The sequence below is a fragment of the Aspergillus pseudoviridinutans genome, assembly GCF_018340605.1.
Source record: "Aspergillus pseudoviridinutans IFM 55266 DNA, scaffold_3, whole genome shotgun sequence".
Lineage (NCBI taxonomy): Eukaryota > Fungi > Ascomycota > Eurotiomycetes > Eurotiales > Aspergillaceae > Aspergillus > Aspergillus pseudoviridinutans.
This window is the reverse complement of record NW_025091283.1, coordinates 979836-1005924: the sequence shown is the minus strand read 5'-3', so window position 1 is coordinate 1005924 and position 26089 is coordinate 979836. Positions and strand designations below refer to the sequence as shown.

The 26089-nt window shown below is 49.6% G+C and overlaps 8 protein-coding genes across 8 annotated transcripts; 3 read left to right on the top strand and 5 right to left on the bottom strand.

Moving 5' to 3' along the window:
- Positions 1 to 1346: 1346 nt before the first annotated feature.
- Positions 1347 to 2465, bottom strand: erg20 (bifunctional (2E,6E)-farnesyl diphosphate synthase/dimethylallyltranstransferase; the record flags this gene model as incomplete). Its single annotated transcript, XM_043300058.1, has 2 exons — positions 1347 to 2270; positions 2346 to 2465. The coding sequence occupies 2 exons, from the start codon at positions 2463 to 2465 to the stop codon at positions 1347 to 1349; spliced, it is 1044 nt and encodes a 347-aa protein (XP_043155993.1).
- Positions 2466 to 3056: 591 nt separating this feature from the next.
- Positions 3057 to 5290, top strand: Asppvi_004101 (anaphase promoting complex subunit CDC23; the record flags this gene model as incomplete). Its single annotated transcript, XM_043300057.1, has 4 exons — positions 3057 to 3160; positions 3220 to 3952; positions 4008 to 4191; positions 4242 to 5290. The coding sequence occupies 4 exons, from the start codon at positions 3057 to 3059 to the stop codon at positions 5288 to 5290; spliced, it is 2070 nt and encodes a 689-aa protein (XP_043155992.1).
- A 392-nt stretch (positions 5291 to 5682) lies between these two features.
- On the bottom strand, positions 5683 to 8272 carry Asppvi_004100 (ATP dependent DNA ligase domain protein; the record flags this gene model as incomplete). The annotated part of the gene is made up of 2 exons (XM_043300056.1): positions 5683 to 7732; positions 7785 to 8272. The coding sequence occupies 2 exons, from the start codon at positions 8270 to 8272 to the stop codon at positions 5683 to 5685; spliced, it is 2538 nt and encodes an 845-aa protein (XP_043155991.1).
- A 1114-nt stretch (positions 8273 to 9386) lies between these two features.
- On the bottom strand, positions 9387 to 11058 carry Asppvi_004099 (SF3a splicing factor complex subunit PRP9; the record flags this gene model as incomplete). The annotated part of the gene is made up of 2 exons (XM_043300055.1): positions 9387 to 10910; positions 10969 to 11058. The coding sequence occupies 2 exons, from the start codon at positions 11056 to 11058 to the stop codon at positions 9387 to 9389; spliced, it is 1614 nt and encodes a 537-aa protein (XP_043155990.1).
- A 230-nt stretch (positions 11059 to 11288) lies between these two features.
- Positions 11289 to 12660, top strand: Asppvi_004098 (ATP-dependent RNA helicase eIF4A; the record flags this gene model as incomplete). Its single annotated transcript, XM_043300054.1, has 4 exons — positions 11289 to 11319; positions 11373 to 11627; positions 11683 to 12576; positions 12641 to 12660. The coding sequence occupies 4 exons, from the start codon at positions 11289 to 11291 to the stop codon at positions 12658 to 12660; spliced, it is 1200 nt and encodes a 399-aa protein (XP_043155989.1).
- A 1005-nt stretch (positions 12661 to 13665) lies between these two features.
- Positions 13666 to 19954, bottom strand: Asppvi_004097 (uncharacterized protein; the record flags this gene model as incomplete). Its single annotated transcript, XM_043300053.1, has 10 exons — positions 13666 to 13777; positions 13830 to 13977; positions 14028 to 14508; positions 14572 to 14975; positions 15036 to 15130; positions 15196 to 16255; positions 18468 to 18543; positions 18598 to 18778; positions 18836 to 19646; positions 19723 to 19954. The coding sequence occupies 10 exons, from the start codon at positions 19952 to 19954 to the stop codon at positions 13666 to 13668; spliced, it is 3600 nt and encodes a 1199-aa protein (XP_043155988.1).
- A 410-nt stretch (positions 19955 to 20364) lies between these two features.
- Asppvi_004096 (oxygenase MpaB family protein) lies at positions 20365 to 21923 on the bottom strand (the record flags this gene model as incomplete). The annotated part of the gene is made up of 4 exons (XM_043300052.1): positions 20365 to 20613; positions 20678 to 21404; positions 21459 to 21487; positions 21549 to 21923. The coding sequence occupies 4 exons, from the start codon at positions 21921 to 21923 to the stop codon at positions 20365 to 20367; spliced, it is 1380 nt and encodes a 459-aa protein (XP_043155987.1).
- A 1298-nt stretch (positions 21924 to 23221) lies between these two features.
- On the top strand, positions 23222 to 25551 carry Asppvi_004095 (H(+)-transporting V1 sector ATPase subunit A; the record flags this gene model as incomplete). The annotated part of the gene is made up of 5 exons (XM_043300051.1): positions 23222 to 23575; positions 23654 to 23738; positions 23816 to 24483; positions 24540 to 25436; positions 25495 to 25551. The coding sequence occupies 5 exons, from the start codon at positions 23222 to 23224 to the stop codon at positions 25549 to 25551; spliced, it is 2061 nt and encodes a 686-aa protein (XP_043155986.1).
- Between the last annotated feature and the right edge of the window lie 538 nt (positions 25552 to 26089).

The following is a 26089-nucleotide window of genomic DNA, read 5'->3' as shown; positions in this document are numbered from 1 at the left end:
TCGTCGCCTAGATCCACCTGATCCACCCATTCGAAGCCGTCCTGACTCGTGTCTCGTCACTCATAATGGGCTTGGATTCGTCTGGACACCGGGATTGCCAAGAATTTTTGTAATCGGCGCAAGATCATTTCATCTTTCTTGATTGTGTTCTATCTCTGTCGATGAATCAGCAATCCCAAGCCCGAGACTGTACGCCGAGCGGGTATGGCGTGGCCAGGTGGAGTCAAGATGCCCATCTTTTGATTAATCAGAACGCTAGAGACTTAGCGATGGTTTAAGGAGCAAGTAAATATGCGCTGGCAGCGAGATGGAGTCTATTGCCACTTGTGTTGTGCCTGGATGATGCTATTTGTATGAGTGCAAAATGATGACGGTACTTAGGAGCCACTGTTTATCGAGTCTGTAGATATATCAAAGCTGAAGCACGCTACTTTTGGAAATGCCAGAGGTATTTCGGGTTTGGAGTCGCTGGAAAAGGCTGTCCCAGGGAGGTTCATGAGTTGGCGACAACGTGAGGGGACAAGACTGCGCGATGGAGGATGAGTCCTGAGGTTGCTGCAACTTGTTCCTTGCGGAAGTTACGCGCAGTACTACGCTGCTCTTGTCTTTAGCCCGCATTGCAAACGTTCTCCTACTTCTCATTACAGATATTCTGAGAGGTTATCAGGCTCGCCTTATACAGCTTGGTTATCATGCGCGGATACTCAATCAATGTCCTCCTCCGAGGAATGAGAAGAACCTTGCAGCAACCAGCTTAACCTCACCGAGAGTGCCTCACGCGCCATTTCTTCCTGAACATCACACTGGCTGAGGCAATAACTCCAAGGTCAGAGTGGGCTCAACATTGACATGCCCCTATGTGGAGGCCCGCGCCAGTTGTCTCTCATCCTCGCTTCTCTGGCCGGATCGATTTCAAAGGCAACTGAAGGGTGCTTACTTCGTCATTGGAGGACCAGTCCTGCTTGACGAGGCAAACAGACCGATTTCGAATTGCTCCCATCCAGATGTTTGCCACTGTCGCAAGGCAAGTGGGCATTCGTGCGTTGGCACGAATATTGGCGGCAGGTCCCCAGTCCGCCAATGTCCAGCTCATCTCACGATCAAGTACAGTTCATTCATTTGTGGCATTGTACCACGATCAAAGAAGCCTCTATATATGCATTAGATATTTGTATCAAGGAAGTATCTGTCTAACGACACAAGCTCATGAACTGTAGATACATGCGTTTTAACAGCACGTCATATAATCATTAGCTGTTCTATGTGTTTGGAGGGGTATGCAACTAAATGAATCAAGGCATGGTATTAAGAGACAGAATGTAACATGCCCCATATTTTTAATGCGACTATTTGGTGCGCTTGTAGATCTTGCCCAGGAATGCCTCGAAGACCTCCTTTTTCAGGCCCTGACTCTCGTCAATGGCTGCGATCTTGCTGCGAATTTCACCAACGGTCTTCTCCTCATACTCCTTGTAGACCTTCTCCAAATCGAGTTCCCTGTAAAGGGCCTTGATCTTGGCCTCAAGCTCGTCGTCCTTGCGGCCGTAGGCGGTGTCTAGGAGCTTGCGCTGCTCAGTGTTGCAGCGCTGAAGAGCCTGGTTGACCAGCCAGGAGCACTTGTTGTCCTGGATATCGGTGCCGATTTTGCCAATAACGGACGGGTCACCATAGGCGTCCAGGTAGTCGTCCTGGACCTGGAAGTACTGGCCCAGCGGGATCAGGATGTCGTGGGTCTGTTGGAGGTTCTCCGGGGTGGCGAGTTCGAGGTAGAGCAACGCAAGAGCAACGGGAAGGTAGAAGCTGTAGTAAGCAGTTTTGTAGGTCACGATGAACATGTACTTCTCCATGGAGAAGTTGTCCAGGTCAACCTTGTCCTCAGGGGCCGTAATGAGATCGCACAGCTGACCGAGTTCCGTCTGCCAGGTGGTCTCGTGGAACAGTTCAATAAAATCGACGTAGGCCGGGTGTGAGCGAAAGTGCTTCTTGAGGATAACGTAGATGCCGGACTCGAGCATGAACGCGTCGTTGATAGCAATCATCCCAACTCCGGGGTGGCGGTACCAGCAAGGCTGGCCACGACGAGTGATCGAGCCATCCATTATGTCATCGCTAACCAGGAAGAAAGCCTGGAGCAGCTCGGTCAGCCAACCCAGGATGCTGAGATGCTTGAACTGCTCGTCGGTCAGGGGCTTCTGAAGTAGAGCGAGGCCGGTATCTGGAACAGAGAGGCCGCGATTGAGCTTTCCACCAGGGACGTTGACATTGAGGACCTATTGAAGGAATATTGGTCAGCTTCAAGGTTGTTCTGAGATCGATTGTCAGCGAGCGCGTCGACCGGGGCTCACCTGTTCAAACCACTTCATCGCATTCTCAGGCAGATTGTATTTCCTAGCATGGGCCAGGAGATCTTCGACCAACGTGGGGAAAACAGCCTCAAAGGCTTCTCGGCTAGTGGTAGTCGCCATCCTGCTTGTATTGAAAGTGTTCTTGGGGAACAATGCAGTTATTTTCGAGCCCTTTTTAAGTAACTGATGTTGCCGAGTTATACCAAAAATGTCGAGGGGGCGGAAACCATCTGCGATAACGGGAACCCCTCGGACAGGGATGTTTGCATCGTTTGCCCTCTTTGGCTCCATGGGGAAATGGCCCAATCGGGAAATTTGTCGGTCAAGTATGATGATGATCACTCCTCTATGCACTGTCAGGTTCTCCCTCACAGCATTTGGGGTCGTTATCTGCGTATTTCTGAGATAATACGGCTGTCAGTACCTGTGGACTGCCTGGACTTACATGGGATCAGCAGCAACAGCTCTCGCGTGATCATCTCAGCGCTAACAGTCCGTGTCGGCCATTCGCGATTCGAGCAAGGCGCGACAATAGACTCAACGCAACCGTCGAGATAGCTAGCGCCGCTCTTGTTCCGCTTGAGAGACGAATGTGATAGCGGTCTAAGTACCAAGGAAGAAGCTTCGCAACGCGTCCAACAACGTATGCCAACACGCCTCCAGAGACATTCTGTGCGATAGGATCTTGGAAGATCCTCAATACTGATCAAGATGGCGGCGAATATAACGGAAGACAATATCAAGGATCTACAGTATCGATTTGAAGACGCGACCATCAAGTGCTCCGAGCGATGTCTTTACCAATCTGCCAAATGGTACAGACCAAGATTGACCCTTTGCTAAGCGTTAAACTGATGTGGCTTCTTCAACACAGGGCTGCCGAGATGCTCGACTCCCTCCTGCCGATTGATCAATATGATACAGATCCTGACTCGCCAATGGAAATAGCTGATGCCCCGCCGACTCCCCAGAATCCTTACCTTCGCAGCCAAGACCCTCTCGAGCTTGGGCTAGAGGCCCAAGAAGCTCATAAATATCTGTTGGCGAAATCCTACTTTGATACGCGCGAGTATGACCGTTGCGCTGCTGTCTTCCTTCCACCAACCATACCCCCTGTCCCACTCTCCAGCACATCACTGCCTACAACGTCGCCGAAACCGAAAACGAGACAATCATTGACTCCGCAGAAAGGCAAAGCCAAGGCTACTTCGTACTCGAGTGTCAAAGAGAATAGCACAGCAAGGAATCCATATCCCAAGCTGAGTCAAAAGTCATTGTTCCTCGCCTTGTACGCCAAATATCTAGCGGGGGAGAAGCGAAAGGATGAAGAGACCGAGATGGTGCTGGGCCCGGCAGATGGAGGGATGACCGTCAACCGGGAACTCCCCGGCTTGGCTTGGGGGCTTGAAGGGTGGTTTGCGGAGAGACGAGAAAAAGGCCTGGAAGAGCGCAACCAGGGCTGGCTGGAGTATCTTTATGGTGTTGTCCTTCTAAAAGGTCGCAATGAAGAGGAGGCCAAGAAATGGCTTATCAGGAGTGTTCACTTGAACCCATTTCATTGGGGTGCTTGGCAAGAGCTGAACGATCTGCTTTCAAGCACGGAAGATGTATGTTATCCTGCCGCTGACGGACCTTGTTGCCAGTTACTGATCCTTTGCGCAGCTGAAACAAATAGTAGACCTTCTCCCGCAGAACATCATGACCCTCATCTTTCACGTTTATTGCAGTCAAGAGCTCTACCAGGCGACCGAAGACACCTATCAGGCCCTGTCAGAGCTAGAGACGATCTTTCCTACCAGCGCATTCCTAAAGACACAAAAAGCGCTTCTCTATTACCATTCGAAAGGTTCTGGTTTTCTGTTCCCGTCGCTGAACTCAGGCTAACTATCCTTGTAGACTTTGAAGAAGCATCACATATATTTACAGAGATATTGATAACATCCCCTCACCGTCTCGACAGCCTTGATCACTACTCCAATATACTTTACGTCATGGGAGCGCGTCCACAGCTAGCCTTCGTCGCCCAGGTTGCAACCGCCACCGACAAGTTCCGCCCGGAAACATGCTGTGTTGTCGGCAATTATTACTCCCTAAAATCCGAACATGAGAAAGCCGTGATGTACTTCCGACGCGCTCTCACCCTTGATCGAAACTTTCTCTCGGCCTGGACCCTCATGGGCCATGAGTACATCGAAATGAAAAATACCCACGCGGCAATCGAGTCCTACCGCCGGGCCGTTGACGTGAACCGCAAGGATTACCGTGCTTGGTACGGTCTGGGCCAAGCGTACGAAGTGCTCGACATGTCATTCTACGCCTTATTCTACTACCAGCGCGCAGCAGCGTTGCGGCCCTACGATCCCAAAATGTGGCAGGCGGTGGGATCTTGCTATGCCAAGATGGGCCGGGTCGAACAAAGCATCAAAGCGCTCAAACGCGCCCTCGTCGCCGGTTCATATTACGCAGATGACGCCTCCCAGAGCGGTGGAATGGGCGGACCGGGGCGCAAGATTCTCGACCCCGAGACCCTGCACCAGATTGCCACCCTCTACGAGCGGCTCGGGGATGAAGAAGAAGCCGCGGCATACATGGAGCTCACGCTACAGCAGGAAACTGGCCAAGGTCCCGAGGATGAATCCTTTGTCTCGGACAACGACAACGACGATGAGCAGTCTGGTGGTGAAGGCCAGCAAGGCTCACGGCGCGCTCGACAGTCGTCTTCGTTCGGCAACCAGAACGATAGCGAGGATGGTGCATATCATGGTACCGGTGTGACAGCTACGACATCCAAGGCACGTCTGTGGCTTGCGCGGTGGGCCTTGCGCCACGGTGACCTGGAACGAGCAGATCAATTGGCGGGTGAACTATGTCAGGACGGAGTCGAAGTCGAAGAGGCAAAGGCATTAATGAGAGATGTCCGGGCCAGACGAGAAGGAGGTGTATAATTTCAACGGAGTCATATCTATGTTGACGTACTCTTTTTATGAAGCTTAGCGAGGGCGTTATGTCGAAAAGGGATGGGTAGGGTATAACTTGATATAGACCAATATGACGCACACTTAAAAGTAGCAATAGCATGGCCGAATATCCATCGGACAACATTACATGTAAAGGATAAACCAACCTTCTGCATTGTGCGTCGTATGCAAATCGCAGTCTGTCCCCCAGTGGCTTCTCCTTCAATCGTCTTATCATATACATTGGACTATTATTATATCATTCCATGGTCGAGTCCAAAGAACGCTGTAAACAAAAGAAGGTTCCAAACAGTCCCCCAAGCAATAACTCCCCAGCTCCTGTCCCGAGGGTATAAAATGGACCGCAATACAAGGCATATCTAGAAGCTCAAATCTCCCAGAATCCCCAATTCGCGGTTGTCAAACGTTATAGAAATACGAGGCCCTCTCGCAGCACTCTGTGCTTTAATAAACTCCCGAAAACATAACCGATGACCTCCTTCACCATCCACTGGGGTTCCGGGTATCTCTGTAGCACTTACACCATCATTCGAGTGTTCAACGCCTGTCTCCGAGCTCCATGATACGCAGGCGTAGGAGTATTCTCTCCCGATACTGTCCCATGTCGTGCGAAGGAGAAATCTGGGGTCGTCTAGTCTTGCCTTGAGAGTGAGGAATTTGGCATCAAGTATGAAAATCTTGCCGTTTCGCGGAGATTTATGTCTGTTCGATTTGAGTGCCGTTGAGACCTGTTGGCTGAGTTCGAGAAGCAGGTTTCCAAGCGAGTCTTGCGATATTGCTGCTATATACATGCCCAGGGCAAGGTCATGATATGCGGCACTTGAATTGCGGCTCTTGGCAATAACATATGGTCTGTTTGAGCATACTTTCTGTACGAAGTCCTGGATATCCTTGGAGAGATTGGATGAGTTGGGAGGGATTAACCTGTTGGCAGAGTTATCATGATCCAAGTACTGACGGAAGTACAATGGGATAATTGCCAGCGGTGACTCGATGCATGATTGTTGATGGCTGCAAGAGCTAGGAACGATGGGAGTGACAGTGGCGGCACGGTTCTCGGTGAGCTTTCGACGCTTTCTCGGTTGCAAAGTTAAAGTTATGCAGGATTCCAACTCATTAGAGGCATTCGATGGAAGGATGGTTTCATTCTCCTCGCCGTAACTAGCACTGTTACCTTTGGATGGGTCGGAGGAAGACTCCTGGTTTCGTCTTTTACTACTTTTTTGGACGGACGATAGGTTGTCATTGCTTCTCAGAAGCTCTCGAGGCGGGTCGGATGGTTCCGGTGACGATACGGACGTCGTAGAATCCACGAAAATGGGAATGGGATCTGCTGGTGCATGCTCCTCATTGACGCGATTCGATTGCTGGATGGAGTCCCTCGATGGATGTTGCAGTTGGGTTCGAACGACAGTCGTGGCGACAGCTTCGAAGGACGGTCCCTTGCTCGGGCTAGATGTTGTCATCGGACACGAGCTTGTCCCAGAGGATGTCGTCTGTGACTTGGTCACGATATAGTGGGATAACACCTGTCCCCGGAGCTGTCTTCTCCACTCTTCCTCTTGATGCAAATCTTCTGCTGGTACCATACGAGCTTCTTCAGCTAGTAGTTGGAGTTCTTGGTACGAGGCTGCCTCTTCAAATGATCTGTCCAGGAAAATCTTTTGAATTCGAGGGAATCGAAGTGTAAAATATCTGGCACCTGATGGCTTCTCGAATCCACTTCCCAACATCTCAACGACGAATGGTTCCTTGAACACAGTGTTCATGTCGGAGAGACTATCCTTTCCAAATTCTATCCGGAATCCATGGCCTGAATCCAGACTGCAAGCACCAAACTGCCCACATTGATTGAGAATTTGCATATTTTTAAGGCTCATGGAGTTATGGTCAATCACATCCATAACTTGAAACTTTGGCTCAGCTGCGGACTGTAGGACCGCGTCTTTGTTGACCAGACAGCCGATGAAAAAGTGTGTCCAAAATATCTTCGTGGATAGATTCAACGCAGCAGCATCACGAGAGTCATATTTCGCACCGATCAATGCCAGGTCCACCGTGTCACCCAACCCTGGTATATAGTCCTTTTTGAGCTTGATCCAGCGACCAGCAGAGCCGTTCTCTGAACCAGGAAAGATAGAAAAATAGGGATCTTCACAACCTTTCAGGACGAGTCCTTCCCACCTTTCTGTAACGGCCTTCGAAAATATTGTTTCGAGACGAGATCGACCGTCGGGACGGGAGAATTCGACGATGTGTTGCTCTGCAATGGCCGCATATCCATCTATTACTTTTACAACGTCCTTTAGAAGCAGCCGTCGCTCACGATGTGGCTTCCTAAGGCAGATGTCGTCATCAAGAAGCAGAATGTCGAAGAAAACAATCATTAAATGTTCATAAGGTTGCGGGCTAGCGCAGGTCAGCAATGTTTAATGCCATGTGCTCATGCTCCTTCACTTACGGGGAATCGTTATCTATTCCAATGTAGGTGCCTGAGCGAGCAATGAATTTGCGCAACTTATGGAAATCTGCAATCTTGCCGTAATTGTCGCTCCAGACAAGTATTTCACCCTCGAGGATGCACTGGCGAGAGAATTTGCATCCAGGCTTACCGATTTTCAGTGAGTCGTTGATCACAGAGTGGATTCCCGCCCTGTCGTCGGTAGAATCCTTGCCACTTTTGGAGAAAATTTGGATGGGATTGGGGCGCTTCGTGAGGTCAATGTGTATCTGGCAGTATTCCCCATCATACTTCCTTTCTATACTCATTCGACGACGGCCAATCATTTGGCAGCAATGTTGGATACTTCGCGCCTTATAGTACTCGGGCCGGCCTATCTTGGTCCCAATTCCGGGTTTGAGATGCTGTAAAGCCTGCATACACAGATCCTTTGCGAGCTCCGGAATCGGATTGGGTGGGTAGTGGCTAAGAGGTTCAGAAGCAAGCATTTTTAGAGCAGAGTCAAAAGAATCCTGGAAAAGCAGCAAATTCGGAAGCAGGAAATGAAAGCTTTTCATCGTGAGCTTAGCCGGCAACACTACCGGATGATAACTCTTTAGTATCATTCGAGTAAGCCATTTTGCGTCTCTACTGCTCATGCGCCGATATAATGGTCTCAATGTATCCTCGACATCGACGGCGCTATGCTGCCTGCGCACTCGAGAACCGGAGAACCTGCATCGCGAAGCAATCTTGTTCAATGCCACGTCTATCTCTTCAACAGTCACTTCTTGGCCGCTTATGATGTCGAATTCCGCTTGTCGCATGACATTTTCTACACATTGCCCCAAGTCGGTACCTCCCGCGACTCGCCATCGCTCGAGCTCCTGGCGTCGATCAGAACCTAGCAGAAGACAACGGCCTATGACCCTTGCAAGATTGGTGCACTGCAGCCAGTAGACTCTGTCCGTTCGTTTCTCTGGAAATATGCATGACAAGAGAGCTATTTCATCCGTGTCGGAAGCATGAATGCGTTTGCCATGTTGGGCAAACCAACGGGTCACGGCACGATCATCAGGATTCGAGATTTTTGACGCAATAGAAGCCTTTATGACTCTATTACGCTCTAATTCTGAGAGCAAATCGCACAGGTAGGTAAACTTGAACACCATGAATGGGTATGAGCGATGATCCTTATCGTGGTTGCCGCTTCCTAGGGCAAAAGACCATGAGTGGACCTAGCGTTCGAACGAGCTTCACAAGGTGTCTTTGACAGCCTGACAGATGGCAACCACATGCCTCATTCAATTACTTCGTGAGATCAGAAAATTTGCGACCTCTCTGAGAGGAGATGACGCGAGGACAAACCGTGGGCGCGTCCATGGGTCACGAAAGCACGTGACCTGTACCAGATCTTTGAAACCCTACAGGATTGTTATATGAAATTATGTTTTCGGAGAAAGACTGCATTTCTCAATGTCAATCAGTTCTAAATAGAGTACATAAGGCGCAGGGCCGTCATAGTCGTGGTGAGATAAAATAGTCAAACCCAATCAATACCGTCCCAACGAGCGAGTTAATATCATATGCTCAAAGAGAAGAAGACCGTTTAACTCCAGGCTTTTACTCTAAACGGACCAAGCAAGGAACGAAAGGCACACTGAGCAGATTGATCACAAAATACCCTGCTTTTGCAGACTGTAACAAGTTAGCATCGTTTTGCTTCTTGAGGAAAAGGGAAACGTACTCGAGGTAGATCCTTTCTGGCATCACATTACCCTCGGCATCCTCCATCTGCACCACGTTATCGCGGAAGTCCCGTTCCTTCTTACGATCCTGCTCAAGTTTCTCCCACAGTTTGATGGCGTCTTCGATTCGGGTAATTTCTCGGAAGAGATTAGTATTTGACGTGATTCCCAGACACTTCAAGCCGAAAATATGTAAGGCTTCCGAAAAGTGCTTGTCGAAAGCGCGGCGACCCATGTAAACAAAGTTTCCGCAAATCTCACAAGAATACTCGACGCCCAGACCGTGCAGCTTGTACAGCCAGTAAGGAATAGGCTTGCCGTCCCATGCCAAAGGAAGCTTGAGTGGGTTGTAAATCCTCTCGTCTCCTTCATCATCGGACTGTTCGTTGCCCCCGGGACCGCCAGCGTTTTCATATTCAGCCATCAAGGCCTCCAGCTCCATCTGCCGCTCGCGCTCAGTCATGCCCTGCCTCCGCTCAACGTTGATACGGGTCGCCTGACGTTCAGGGTCGAGGACCTTGGCTAAAGAGCGAACTCGGTGCTCGCGCTCAGCGACGGCGCGTTCTTTCAGACGGTGGACCACAGAGGTAACGCCACCAACTGACGGTGGTGCAGCCGTGCCTGAGTCACCTGCAGCTTTGCGAGCTTCGGCGGCCCGAATGTGCTTCTTGCCAGTCAAGTGGTTCTTATAAACGTTCTCGTTCTTGAATTCTCTTTCACAATCGGCACACCAGATGCCTTCCCCAGAGCCTTGTGTCTTTGGAGCCTGAGTACCATTCTCAACGCTCTCTTCTGTCCATCCAGGCACTTGGTTTGCTGCCCATTGCTTCTCAAAGTCTTCGTCAAAGCTTGCGAAAAGTTTGTCGAGGTCCTGCAAAGGTTTTGTGCGTTTGATAAAGCTTTCCAAGTAACCGGCAAGCTCTCCGACATACTTGAAGTACTTGTCGGATATCTTATTCGCACGCTTGATAAGGAGATGTGGGGGTACGAATGAGTCGAACACGTCGAGATATTGGATGTATGTAACTCGCTTAACGCCAGGGAGGTTCAGATAGTCCTCGTGCATCGTTGTGAGATCCAGAAACTGCCCGTAGGCCTCCTCGCCGGAGAACATCGTGTCGATTTCTACTCCCGTCGGTTCGCCCTCACCAGGTTGACGGCGCTTGTACGCTCTCTCGAGGTTCTCAACCGGCTCATTAGGATAGCGCTTGTGGAAGTCTTTGATCTCGTCCAGCTGCCGGTAAAACTCGTCGAACTGCTCACCAGTGKAGATGGCCTGGATCTCCTTTTCGCGGGCTTTGTCTGCATCTTGATAGATTTCGAGTAACCTCTTCGACTGGTCTTCTATGCGCGACAAGAAATGAGCAATCTCATGGTCACGAGCAAGGCGCTCCCGAATCTGAAAAGAAACCAACAATCAGCTGTGACCAATGTAGCAAGACAGACGGATATCTTACGTTACGAGGTTCTTCAGCAACGCGATCTGCCACTGCTTGCTCTAACCTCTCGAGATCCTCATGGATAAATCTCTGTTCTTCAAGAACCATGATGAAAACACCTGCTGAAAGAAGCCCTTAACAAGTGTGTTACCTTGCGATGCTTTGGACGTTATGCGGCAGATTGACGCCGCTTTGAGCTTTGCGGCGAGTATCATCACGTGATTCCGGGCAGTGGCACTCGCGCCGCAAACTCAAGTTGCGCTCACGAACTGTCACATCTCCAGACCAACATCAATCAAGCTGATCGCAATCTCTACAAGCTTCCTGGAACAGACAAAATGGCTGAGGGCATTGATCGACGGACAGATGGTATGCGGATAATGGACCTCATGAGGAGATATAGGCTAACGGCGCAAATTCAGACAGGCTGGAGTTCAGCACCTCGAAGGAGGTCACGGTTGCCCCGACCTTCGAGGACATGCACCTGAAGGAAAGCCTCCTTCGTGGTATTTATGCTTACGGCTACGAATCTCCCTCCGCCGTCCAGTCGCGAGCGATTGTCCAGATTTGCAAGGGTCGTGACACGATCGCTCAAGCGCAATCTGGTACTGGTAAGACCGCCACATTTTCGATCAGTATCCTGCAAGTTATCGACACAGCTGTGCGCGAGACACAAGGTATGCCACTTAATACCCCCTCTGTGCCCGATGAAGCGACCCTAACTAGCCTCAGCTCTTGTTCTTTCGCCGACCCGCGAACTTGCGACTCAGATTCAGTCGGTCATTATGGCCTTGGGAGATTACATGAATGTACAGTGCCACGCTTGTATTGGAGGCACAAATATCGGCGAGGATATTCGGAAGTTGGACTATGGCCAGCACGTTGTTTCGGGTACACCAGGCAGAGTCGCGGACATGATCCGTAGACGCCACCTACGCACTCGGCACATCAAGATGCTGGTGCTTGATGAGGCTGACGAACTTCTAAATCGCGGTTTCCGTGAACAAATCTACGATGTCTACCGCTACCTCCCTCCCGCTACACAGGTCGTTGTCGTTTCCGCCACTCTCCCCTACGACGTCCTCGACATGACGACGAAATTCATGACAGACCCCGTCCGCGTTCTTGTCAAGCGTGACGAATTGACTCTGGAAGGCATTAAACAATACTTCATCGCGGTTGAGAAAGAAGAGTGGAAGTTTGATACCCTTTGCGATCTCTACGACACCTTGACCATCACGCAGGCCGTGATCTTCTGCAATACCCGCCGGAAGGTCGACTGGCTGACTGATAAGATGCGCGAAGCCAATTTCACAGTATCCAGCATGCACGGGGAAATGCCACAGAAGGAACGTGACAGTATCATGCAAGACTTCCGCCAGGGCAACTCTCGTGTCCTCATCTCCACCGACGTCTGGGCTCGTGGTATCGACGTTCAGCAGGTCTCGCTCGTCATCAACTACGACCTACCCACCAACCGTGAGAACTATATCCACCGTATTGGTCGAAGTGGTCGATTCGGAAGAAAGGGTGTGGCCATCAATTTCGTCACCAGCGATGACGTGCGGATTCTCCGTGACATTGAATTGTACTACTCTACCCAGATCGATGAGATGCCTATGAATGGTAAGTCCCTTCACTTTCACTCGCTTTTCACTCATGACACAAAGATATACTAACCCTTGTTTAGTCGCTGATCTCCTTTCGTAATCGACTCTCATCTTGATATCTCCAAGTTTCATCACGAAAAACTGCCCTCAGCTCATATGTCATCACACCTCCCGAAGAAACAATGCGAAAGGACTTCATCAGTGTGCCTCGTCACAAAATACCAGGAAGAATAGAGGCAAAACCAGCGGAGGAAAGGGGGAATTTTACCAGAATGGTGAGCTCCACTACCTATCTTTTAAATCAGAGCCCCAAGCTGGAAAAGTGAGAACTGACGTTATCTATTCCACTAGTTCATGGAAATTTTGACGTATATCAGACTCATTATCGGAAAAAGCCAGGGTCATCTGATTCACGACAAAATGTAAAACATCTATCTCGTCTGTTTTATTTCGGAGTTCAATTTAGTCATTCAGGGATCTTGCTTCCTTAGCTGGTTTGGGAATTCGATATCGATTTGAAATAATGCCTAAAATTCTGGTGCCTGGATACTGAATACCATAAATGTAATTTCGTTGGTATTCTGGTTATTGCAACCTTGAGTCCACATGTCCAGTTATGTATGGGAGGATTTACGATAACGTTAAGGCTGAGCATATTATAAAGAATTGATGGATTTCCTTAATATTTCATAGAGAAGAAGCCAATATCTCCAAATACACTCGCCTGACCCGTTTCCTATAGTTCGCCGCAACCAGCCGAGTCTTTCGAGCCCATGAGAAAGAAAAGCCAAAGAGAAAGCATTGTATGTAAGCTGGTGATGTATTCATGTGCAACTGCCGACCACGAAGCAATCCATCAAAATGCTCGCAGCGAATGCAAAAAAGAATCTGTGATACCAAAACCAGGGCGCCTGCTCCCTATATCATATGAAACCACAGCCAGACTAATGATGTGTATATGCTGTTAAGACTGAAGAAAATACTGAATCTAGGAATAAAGGGGCGATTCTGTTTCTTTTCGTCGAAGGCTCTTAATATACCTTCTCGATGCCAGCCGGATCTTTGGGATGAAAACAATTTCGGACCGGGTTTCAAGAAGATTGGCTCAGAAACTTGACGTTGATCGTAGTGCACTCGTCCGTGCAGAGCCATTCACTGATACCGCCTCGCCTTTACTAGCTGGGGCATATCGCTGCATGTCTCGTTCGCGGGTCCAGCTAGATTGTTTGTTAGACGAAGCCGATAAGAGGGGTCGACGGTATGACTTACATTCTGACAAAGCAGTCATCACCTGCGGATGCAAACATGCCAGGATTTGTAGGATTCCAGGATATCGCATTGACACAACCTGAAATATGTCCCTCCAACGTTTCTACTAGCGTACCGTTCTCTTTATGCCATATGTAGACCCGAGAATCTGCACACTATCAGCTTGGTACATGCATCTGGACGGGAGTAAAGACAAACCTTCGCTGCCACTGACAACAAAGTTTTCGGCTGCGCCACCAAAGGCACTTCGGATGACGAAATGACCCTGTTTTTGCCCCTGAAAACGCCTGATAACCTCCGTAGTATCAAGGTCGATCAGCTGTATCTGACCTTCAGACAGGTTCACGAGCATGTATCGTGAATCTCTGCTGACAGCGACAGAAGTGGGTTTGCTCTTCAGTGCGAGACAATATTCCTCCTCGTGAGTCGCAAAGTCATAAACATGGATTTTTTCTTCGACATCCGCAGCGATCAGTCGGCGCCCGTCGGCGGTGATGGCGCAATCTTGAACCCTGAAGCCGCCATGCCATGTATACAGAGGATCGCCTCGCATACTCCAGTGGCACAGTTGGGAGCTTAAATCAAGGGACGCGGTCACAAAGGACTCTCCATCTGCAGCCCATACGGCAGCCGTTACGGGCTGACGATGATGATTGATGGTCAGAAGGCAGCGGCCGGTCTGTATTTAAGTTTCGGTTAGAGACGATAGACGGACGCCTGAGATTAATGAAGACATCCATACCTCAACACTCCACACGCGGGCTTTCTTATCCTGGGAACACGTTATGAGCTTAGTATCATCCGGACTCCAACTGACGTGGGCAACACCCTCCTCGTGCTTCTCCAACTGCCGGTACACAGAAAAGTTGGTTGTGTCGTAGATGTATACGTGACGGTCCCGCCCTGCCGTGACCAATTTTGAGCCGTCATGGGAAAATTGGCAATACCAGACCTCATCTGAATGCTGACTTAGTTCGACTCCGGTTCGAAGTGGAAAATCATTCCTATCGCACATATGATCCGAATATAGCGACGGAGGGGTTGCAGTATTATGATATAAGCACCGGTTTATTTGATTTTGCTTGACATGATTTAGCAAAATCGCAAGACGGTTGTTTGGTATCATCACGGATGGGGATATGGATTCTGGAAGAAAATCAGCACTAGGATCATCAGATGCACACGGAGGTAAATATCTGTGCTCACTTGAAAGTTCAGATAATAACCGCTCTCGAGAAGAACTTATGGGCCCTTCCCAGCCAGCTTGGTTATGCAGATGCTCAGGAGGGCACATCAACAAGCTATCAGTCCAATCAGTACCACCGAAAACGAAGGCGCTAGGGTTGGGGCTCCTTCTGAAACTCACCTCGAAAGGGCATGGAGACGTCCAACGTCATAGTTGAGAGGAGTCAGTTCGTGCCGAAGGACGGTCAAGGCCGAGCCAAGGTCTCGTGCTTCTAACAATTCGAGAAACTTTTGTTGCCGTAGATAGAACAACATCTCGTTCTTCTCAGCATTTTCCACCAATAGCAGCTTCTCGGAGGTTGCAGGTTTCCCAGAGCTGAACCCTGTATCTTGCACATCTGCATCAGAGGTGAACGATTGAATTAGAATATCCTCCGCCTCAGCCCAACGCCCCTCAAGAACTGCCTTCCTGAATATACCAACTGCCGGACTTTCCAGCTGATAGCCGCTTTCCATGGAAAGCAGCGAGGCAGCTCCGTCGTATCCAAGCTCATACAGACTTTGTATCAATATCCTAGTCACTTCTTCTCGGTCGTGTCCAAAATAAGAGGATGTCTTCTTTGATGTTTTCGAAGAGCCATTCTTCTGAGACTCGCCATTTGAGGAGGAGTGTGCTGGCTGGCTGTTGGAAGAGTGAGCGAAGACTGTTTTCCGCGACGGAGATGCACTCAAGCCGTTTGACGCTTGGGAGAAGCCGTTTGCACTCGAGATACCATCGGGCCGCATGTTTGCCAGGCGCCTGCGCTTGGGGAACGGTGGATGTTCTTCCGGCGAAGTATGAGGCTGAACGGAGGCCTGTTCCTGACTAGGTGTATAATTTCCCGAAACACCTCCTGTTCCCCCGGTGAAAGCAGACGTATCGATCGTACTGAAACGTCGACGGCGGGGAGCAGCGGATGTAGGAGGATTGTCGATAGAAGGCGTTGTGCTGTTACTCTCAACGCCTGACTCTAACTGTGATGATGATCGGATGCCGTCTGTCGAGCTACCCGGAGGAGGAGCGGAAGTAAATGACGTGGGCTCGAGTGGGATAGGAAGGTTGGGGCGGTCGGGAGCGACGGAGGAGGGTGTATTAGAGGAAGAGTTGTCTGCCAGGTCGAAGATCGGTAGATCTGCCCTTCCTCCTGGCTCTGGAGCAGAACCAGGCGAGCAGACCTGAACCAGTGGCGGGTTCACCAATACTCGCCCGGAGCTTCAGTTTCACGTGGAAGCTTGTCACAGGTCGTCAAGCTCGACGATTCCTGTGTGGCCGAAACTGGATTATTGATGTCTTTATAGTAAGAGAGAAACTCAAGTGGTATGTTTATCTGAGCAAAGAGTGGAAGGACGTCGATCGTAGACTCGATGGGCGGAGGTCTTATCGGGGCCTGAGAGTGAGACAGCGGTCCGGGGGAGGGGGAGCCCAACGGGAGCGGTGACGAAGGGGCACTAAGGAGCTGGAAAACGGCTGATCGAAGCCGAGCAGCTTGGTTGATAAGCTCGAATGCAGGAAAGCAAATAACCACAGCGGAGGAGGAAATATGTTGCAACGAGAGGTGAGGTTGAAATAAGACGCTGATTCAGTGAAGGTTGAGGTTGAAGTTGAAGCAAGCGGCTGATCTCCTCGTTCGTCGTGGGGCGAGGACAAGTGACTCTACGTCTTGGGGGGGCCGAGTAAAGCCCGTCTTTCACAAGCCCGATAACTGTGAGAAAGTCTACAAAATACTTTATGAACTGCTTCCTTCAAAAATTACGTCCTTGATCTTGAGATTATGAGCTCCATTGCATGACAGACAAGGAGCCCGTCGTCTCTAATGTTCCTGGAGTCAGAGTCCGGCATATTTGCGGGAAAAGAAGCATCATCACATCATACCTTAGCTTCCAGTCCCGATACGTTAGAATCCGAGAAATCTCAATATTGCTCTATCTACTGCCTCGGAAGTCGAGAGACTGCTCTTAGCCAGCCGACAAACAAAGACAAGTTCAGGGATGGCAACGGTCGGAAAGAAGCTGGAACAAGAGCATCTGGATCATCTGAACAGGATCACCGTTGATAAGCTGCAGCTGACTATCCAAATACCGATATCACGTTGAAAGATAACATCTCCGGTCATTCATAGGTTGATACAGGAGAGCTCCGGATATTCGAAGGGAAGGTTATGGAGCTCAATCAGCACAACGCATCAGCTGCCCACTCATTGCCGTTGTCCKGTCACGTCGCGTCATTCTCTGTTTGATTCGATGCTGATGATTGTTGCATTCAAACGTTCCTGGATAACTTTTCTTCCACAAGTGGCCAAGTCTATTTTGCGTTTTGAATTTTACCTTGCCTTCAAATCTACTATTGTACGAAACATCGTTGAACTAACTATGAGCAACCCCGCGGATTTCCCATTCCCGCCTCGGGAGTTGGGGTTTATTGCTGGATCTCAAGCCATTTGGTACCACTGCAACCTACCCAGGTGGCATTACTATTCTTGAGACAGAGACACAAACATCTCCATTTGCTGCTGGATTCTCTCTAGTAAATTATATACGCACGACCTCCACTTGTTACCTTCGGAAAGGCGAACCCAAATCGAGTAATCTTGCCAGACTGGGCCGACAGCAAGCATATACGTTTTAAAGACAACCCCTCGTATTATTGCAGCTAGGTTCAAGCACATTCCACCAGTTTCATAACCAATCAAACCACATCGAATGATTCGATTTCCGGAATTATCACAGCGGCAAAACCACAGTGGAATGCGGCCTCTGACCTCATCATGATGCTGGTCTAGAACTCGGGTATTGCCGCCGCAAAGTATATAACTCTCCAGCCATGGCCTTTTGTCGATTCCCACACGGTACTCACCAAAACCCCAATCAGGATACTCGGATTCCACTTCCTCTGATCAGTAACTTTACTTCTTGAACATCTTATTCAACATGGGCGGAGATACCTGCACCTGCACTAGCTCCGGCGACTGCCCCTGCAACGGACCCCAGTCCTGCACCTGCAGCAACAACTGTGCTTGCAAGGGTTGCGGAGTACGTATCTCTTGGACTATCTCTCAGGAAACTGGTGAGATGTTTTGATAAAGGATGGATATGAGGGCTGACCTGCACTTGGGTATAGAAGTAAACCTTTAACCTTTCTAAGACTGCAACGACGTGCAATCAGTTCGAGTAATGCTTTCGACTGGTGACGATGATTTGAATGAGGAAAGTGTGTTTTATACCATCATTTAATCAAGTACCATTGTTATTTCATTGTTCGATCTTCTGATATCTAATTCTCGTATGGTTTAGTAGGAGAGTGCACTATATAAGCTATTCTCGACGTACATGTGCAGACAGTACAAAGTAAGAGCTGTTAATTCTGTGTTCTGTGCATGGACATACATTTAAATATTGGTAGATTCTAATTCTTACCATCCAAGGCTGCTCGCGATGCCATCAAAGCGCCTGTAATGGTAAAACATACAAATGGCGAGAGCATATACATAACCTGCTACTAATTAGCATACGTTTCAATCTCCTTCAAGAGACAGGAATTTCTTACAGTCAGAGTCTTTGCGACGGCCATCTTTTCTGCTTCTGAAATCTTTGCCAGCTCCGCAAAGCCTGATATTACCAAGGCAGGGGGCCCAGCTGGCATCAGCATCAAGCTGAACCACAAGATTGGATCGTCGCGGACAAGGCCCGTTCGTTTGGCCAGCATGTAGATGAGGGAGATGCTGATTCTGTGATATCGATGGTTAGTGCTAGGTACAGCAAGTGTCCCGACACCGAGCACTCACGCAGGCCAAATGACAAGGCGAACCAGGAAGATTGTCACGATTGCTTTCTTAGGTATCTCGCCGGAATTACCACTGGCCTTCATCCTCTGGAAGCTAGCACCTAGTTTTCCACCCACAACGAAGATCTGTAACGTCGTGAACAACTTGCCGATATTCTTAACGCTCGACGTAAGCCAGGCGTTGAAGATCCCGCCTTCCTCGTAGGGTCTGAAGAATACTCTGTGCAGCTGAGGGACGAGGCCAAGCGTAGCACCGATGATAGTGCACAAGATCGCAACGTCGGCAAACGGCGACTCAAACGGCGCCATCAGTTCCTGCTTCACTCGCTCGGGCAAGAAAGCTGACACCCGGCGGCCTATACGTCTGAACTTGCCAGAAACCTTGCGCCGGGCCTTTTGCGCGCGCTCCGGCAGAAGCGAGGTCTCCTCGTCGGCTTCTTCGTCGTCGTCTGCATCGCCGCCGTTATCGCTCTGTCCAGCTTCAGCGTCGGTGTCCTGCGCATCTCTCCCTTCGTCCTGGTCGTTGCCATTCTGGAGCATCTTGGGTCCGACGGCGTAGCCGATGGTCTTGCTGACGACAGCGCAGAGGAGGAAATAGCTCTGAGCGCGGGCAATCGCATCGGACATTGAGTCACCGTCTGGAATGATCAGTTTCAAACTTCCCACGCTCTCTAGAGATTGCAGGAGGAGCAATGGCAGCGAGGTGGTGTTGTTGAATGCGCATGCGGGCGTTACCCAAACTGGGAGTCCAAGGCCTCGGGATACAGCATGAGCGAGTCCGATGGAGGCAGAGGTGTACAGAGCCGCCCAGACTGTAAATTGAACAATCAGTCCTCCAACCAGGCTACTATCGTCTGTGAATTTGGCGGCTTTGCGGTAATGCCTCACCTAAGACAGGAACATAGTTCAGGACAATGTCTGCATGCAGTTGTTCGCCTAGATGGACAACAATTAAAGCTGGAAGAAAGAGCTTCACGCTCAGACCGGCCATATCACTTATTGAGCTCTCCTTCACCAGTCGAAGCCGTTCGGCTATGGCTCCATAGCTMATGGTAAGGAGGACTGAGACACATGCTTGGAGCGCGCCGAGGAACGGTGTGATAATTGGGCCCTCCAGCATGACGGACTACAGGGATTGATAAAGCTCTGAGAATCAATTTTGCCTCATCCCAATGGCGTGCTAAAGTGCCATTGCATGTTTCTTATGGAATTTATCTAATTATCTGGCCCTGATGGATGTCGTCATCGTGGCGAAACAGACACAGGGGCACAGTGGACCTGGCCTCCAGCTCATGCGACAAGTTCCCAAAACTGAACAGCCTGATCTTACTTACTGTCACTTCCATGGACGGGCTTTCAGGACGCAAGGAGAGCTCCAATTAGACAAGCTCTTAATTCTACCCGGTGGATGAATTCTAACCAACTCCGGAGCAAATTCGTAGCAGGTTTGCCTTTCAAACTGCTCTGGAGAAGTGGTCTGCTACACATCCCAAGTTTCATGACCTCTAACCGTTGCTGAGAGAACGTGCCTTAGGAACGGTGTAGTTTATTTAGTAAGTACAAAATGCTGCCCAACAGTGTGCCAGCAGCAACAACGGCAAACAGAAGACCCATGAGCGCCACATACTCTACCCCACGCTTGACCCGCTTTGGTGATTTGCGTTTCCCCAGTCGTGTGGTACGAGTGTAGAAAGGTACATATTTGAATTCGAAGAATGTCTCCCCCCCGAGCCCTTCGTCCTTGTCATTGATTATCTTATAGTATTTCCTGCGACGAAACTGCGATTCATCAGCACGGAGATAGTCGACAGTTAGTGACGAGAAGCAAGACGCGCATTCTTACCTTGATCATCGCATGATCAATAGGCGGAAACAATCTGAAAGTATAAGCAAACCACATCACGACAACGCAGTACCCATATACGAGCACCTGGTAATAGAGGTTGGGCCGCGGAATATCGAGCTCGTCAGACAGCTGCTTGCCATTGAGTTGCCGAACCATGGCCTCCATAAATTCCTTGGATGCATAAGTGGGAGCGGTGTTTTCAAGACTCAAGATAATGTTTTGCGCCAAAATCTTACTCATTTCGGTGGGATCTATTTGCGACGCGAGGAGGGATTCCATCATGGCTTTTCCCTTAGCCCTAGTCTCGAGGAACTCATGCGGTGTGCCCATATAGTACGCCACCAGCCGCCACAGGGCGAGGTAGTCATCAACCTCTCGCTCTCGCAGCAAGATACCCTGCCGAGGCAATCCAATCCAGATTACGCTTGTCGAAAAGCTATTGATAGTGGCTATGCAATCAAGGTCATTAATAGGAATGCCGAAGCTGTCAACATCGTAATATTCAGGCTTGTTCTTGACCAGGTGCAATATTCGTGAACGGACAGCGGCGTGAAGCAACCGCACTCGAACGGATGAGGCGTGACCAGCCCTTCCTGGTCTCATGGCATCCACAGACCCGACCACCTGGAGAACGTGTTGAAGGGTCTCCAGCATCCTGCGTCGTGCGACATCTGCGGAGAATCCTCCAGTCCTTGCTAAGGTTTCGACGATGCGTCCGGAACCCCTGCCGCAAATGTTAGTTCAGTTTCATTAGTTGTGTTGCAATAAGGAGTCGGACATTCCGCCCAGTAAACTCTGAAAAGTAAGCTATATATGATGTTGACGTTAGTCCATCCTTTGCAATCTACAGAAATTGTTCCAAGCTTACCACGTTGAGCACCGCCATTCCATAACGGTAGAATACTTCTTGTCCTCTGTTAATCTGTTCCCAGTCAACCCAGACTKGAACGGTGTTGATCTCATCCCAAAATTCTTTGATCTTGAGATCATCATCATGATGCTTTTCTAGCAAAACGTATAGATCTCTCTTTACTGGCGTGGACGTCGATTCTTCGTTCTTAGCAGTGTCTCGACGAGGTACAGGTGAGATCTCAATTAGCCGTTGAAGACAGTCATCCGCAAGCTTGTCATAAGTGAACATCAACGGACGTAGCTGCTCCGCGGGTCGATGAAGATCGGTCCATTCGAACTTGTAACCCCAGTAGTCGCACACACCCTGGGCTTCATGGTTTGATGAAATCATGTCTTGTAGCACAGCAAGTAAGCTTTTATCCTATGCTGAATATATCACGTAGCGTGCTTATGTTGTCATGGAAGAGTGCTCTGTAGAAGTTGTTCTTCTGAGCGATTCCGGCAACAACCTGAGACATCCCTCCCGTATATACAGTGCTGCTGGTATGCACCATGCTCGCATGAGTTTGAAGCTGGAAGGCCATGTTTTCCGACAAGTCAAACCAAAGCTGCCACCCATGGATCGAGGCAAGCCACTAACGGGCTTAGGCAGCTTTGCTATTTGACATGTGAACGCAAGGTAGAAACGATTCAAAAGGCAGACTAGAGCACAGTAAGGTCAAATGATTCTGTGTGGGGGAGTCTAGGCAGATCCTATATCTTTGGATCATAGTTGTCACAACCATGTGTTGTTATGCGTGTGCATCAGTATTTAGCCCTTCAATCATACTCTATCAGTCCCTGATCAGGGATGGGCTATGGAGGCAAGGTGATGACGGGTTCCAGTGGTTCTCATAACCAGAGCTGAGTCTCTGCCCCAGGCACCCACGAGATCACCTGATTTTTAACAAATGGCTGCCACGAAGACAATGTTCTGAACGGTTGACCACGACTGTCCACATTTAGATCTTAAGAGATGTGCCGATGAAATGCATCAATTCTGGAATTATGGAGCATGGTAGGTCAGAAAAACCATCATAGTGCGGTTGACACTCAGTGCGCTGAAGTATTTGCGCTACATGCAAGAAGGCCTCAACTTTGTTAACAACACAGTTGGTGCTCGATCTTCCGGTGGTCGGTAATCGCAAGCACCTTATCTTTCAAGGCTTGAAGATGCAGTCCAGTCTATCATGCTTCTTTCGAGACATTACTGCAGAAACTGATTGCTGGAAGGTTCGACCTTCTGCCCCTCACCCTCTACTTACTGATAGATGAGCAGTCACAAGCTGCACTCTTGGACCACGTTCCTTCAGATGATTTTAGGTCTTATAGTGTCTGAAAGTGGTGTTAGCTGCAGGTCAAAGATTGTATTAAATACTATATTAAAGTCTCACAGCTCCTTCTAACCGCAAAGTGCACCAGCAAAATCTGGAAATAAACGGCCAAATGTTAGATAGTGGTAACAGAGACCTTGATAATCAGCACTTGTTTTGATTTAGTGCCGATACAAGACTGGGACAGAGACAAGACCAAGCCGGCTGTGTAGGATGGCTGAGTAAACTTACGATCCCATCAATTTCCCTTGTACTTTGAGTGATTTGCGGCATATGTGCCTTCTCGTATCAAAAACCCATCCCTCTTACGAATTTGATGCTGGGTTTGGGTAGACCTCGACTCAAAACACGCCCCTCCTTGCTGGACCTGATTGCCAGTCGCGGCGTGGTTGATCTGTCCGAATCCAAGCCGTCATCACCGCCCGGGCCAGACGAACTGCCACCGCTCCCCGTTTCGCCCACTTCAACGACCTCTAGCTCAAGTAGCAGCAGCAGCAACATCGAGCTTCCCTCATCCCCGTCCTCTTCATCCATACACACACCAGTTTCACGTATAATGGCTCCTTCTGGTAAGGACAAGACTGGTGAGGACCAGCATGGGATTATCTTCTCCATATCTGGCCCCGTCGTGGTGGCCGAGCACATGATCGGCTGTGCTATGTATGAGCTGGTAGGTCATCATTGACGCTTCACTTCAACGTATGGTCGAGCTTAGTTTAGCTGACTGAAATGGTCTTTCCAACTTTAGTGCAGAGTCGGACATGATCAGTTGGTTGGTGAGGTCATTCGACTCGATGGAGATAAGGCTACCATTCAGGTATACGAGGAGACAGGTACAGCTTCGCATCTACACTATGACGAACTGTTACTGGCAACCACGAGTCTAACATTTTAATCTTCCATTTTCTAGCTGGTCTAACGGTTGGCGACCCTGTTATGCGGACGGGCAAGCCTCTCTCGGTCGAGCTTGGTCCCGGTTTGTTGGAAACAATCTACGATGGTATCCAGCGACCCCTGAAAGAGATCGCTGCTCATTCGAAGGGTATCTACATTCCCCGTGGTATTGCAGTGAATGCATTGGATCGCAAGAAGAAATGGGACTTTAAACCCGGCAAGTTCAAGGTCGGCGATCACATCACCGGTGGTGACATTTGGGGTACCGTATTTGAAAACAGCTTGTTCAACGACCACAAGATCCTCCTCCCTCCCCGCGCTAGAGGTACCATTACCCGGATAGCTCCTGCTGGCCAATACACTGTTGAAGAGAAGCTCCTGGAGATTGAATTCAACGGACAGAAGTCGGAACATGGTATGATGCACTCTTGGCCTGTTCGTGTGCCCAGACCGGTCAATGAGAAACTGCCGTCCGATGCGCCCTTCATCGTCGGCCAGAGAGTACTGGACTCTTTGTTCCCTAGTGTACAAGGCKGTACTGTTTGCATCCCGGGAGCTTTCGGTTGCGGAAAGACTGTCATTTCTCAGAGTGTGTCCAAATTTTCCAACAGTGATATCATCGTCTATGTCGGTTGCGGTGAGCGGGGTAACGAGATGGCTGAAGTCTTGATGGATTTCCCAGAGGTACGGGAACTGAGGCCTCTGCTAAGATTATCGCACGCTGACGAAACTTTATTTAGCTGTCCATCGACGTCGAAGGTCGCAAAGAGCCCATCATGAAGCGTACATGCCTGATCGCCAACACATCGAACATGCCTGTCGCCGCTCGTGAAGCTTCCATCTACACCGGTATCACGATCGCCGAGTACTTCCGTGACCAGGGAAAGAACGTGGCTATGATGGCGGACTCTTCCTCTCGCTGGGCCGAGGCTTTGCGTGAACTTTCAGGTCGTCTGGGAGAAATGCCTGCGGACCAGGGTTTCCCTGCCTACCTAGGTGCCAAGCTCGCCTCCTTCTATGAACGTGCTGGCAAGAGTGTCGCTCTCGGAAGCCCCGAGAGAAATGGCAGTGTCAGTATCGTTGGTGCCGTCAGCCCTCCCGGTGGTGATTTCTCCGACCCCGTCACCAGTAGCACGCTGAGTATCGTGCAGGTATTCTGGGGTCTCGACAAGAAACTTGCTCAGCGGAAACACTTCCCCTCGATCAATACATCGATTTCATACAGCAAGTACACGACCATTTTGGACAAGTTCTACGAAAAGCATCATCCCGAATTCCCACGTCTACGAGACCAGATTCGGGAACTGTTGTCCAAGTCCGAGGATCTTGATCAGGTTGTGCAGTTGGTCGGTAAGGCGGCCCTCGGTGACTCGGACAAAATCACCCTGGACGTCGCGGCCATGGTAAAGGATGACTTCTTGCAGCAGAACGGTTACAGTGACTATGACCAGTTCTGTCCCCTGTGGAAGACCGAGTATATGATGAAGGCTTTCATGGGCTTCCATGATGAGGCCCAGAAGGCCATTGCTCAGGGGCAGAGCTGGAGCAGGGTCCGTGAGGCCACAGCTGACATTCAGACCTCTCTGCGTAACATGAAGTTTGAAATTCCAGAAAACGAGGCAGCGGTTACAGAGAAGGTCAGTCCAATTTTCCCTGTCAAATTGGTAGTTTCTAGCCACTAACAAATCTACACAGTATGAGAAGATCCTTCAGACCATGTCGGAGAGATTCGCTTCGGTGTCGGATGAGTAAGGAGACGAAAGTCCTGAGAGGAGGTGCTTTCTTTTTTGTCTATTAGAAGCCTATATGTAGCAAGCTTATGTCTCTGTAATTATTTGAGCCGACTTTTCTTGTTCCGCAAGCTAGTACCGACTGTCGAGTCCTTGTGGTTTTTTATACACTTGATCTTTGATTATGGGCTATATACAAGTGCACCTAGATAGCATCAAGTTTATCTATCTCGCGCGCTAACTGGTAGAGCGATTTCTCTGTAGGAAATAAGTGGTAAAAATGGGACATAAGAGTCTACCATATCGTAAACTACCTCATGATGCGTGCAGAACTTTGATGCCTGTGATCGCAAAGTCGGTGGCTGATGTTAGGCACCACTGTTAAAGCGGTCTCGGGTGGCCACAGCCACATGACGGGTGCAGCGATGGCTCTCGTGAGCGACAACGTTAGTTTGGACTTCAGTAAAAGGATCGCTCTCCGAGTATTTCATAATAACTAGTACTGAAGCCCTTATTCTCAGAGGATAGATACAAGGAGTGTCGTTGGACGGTGCAGTGTC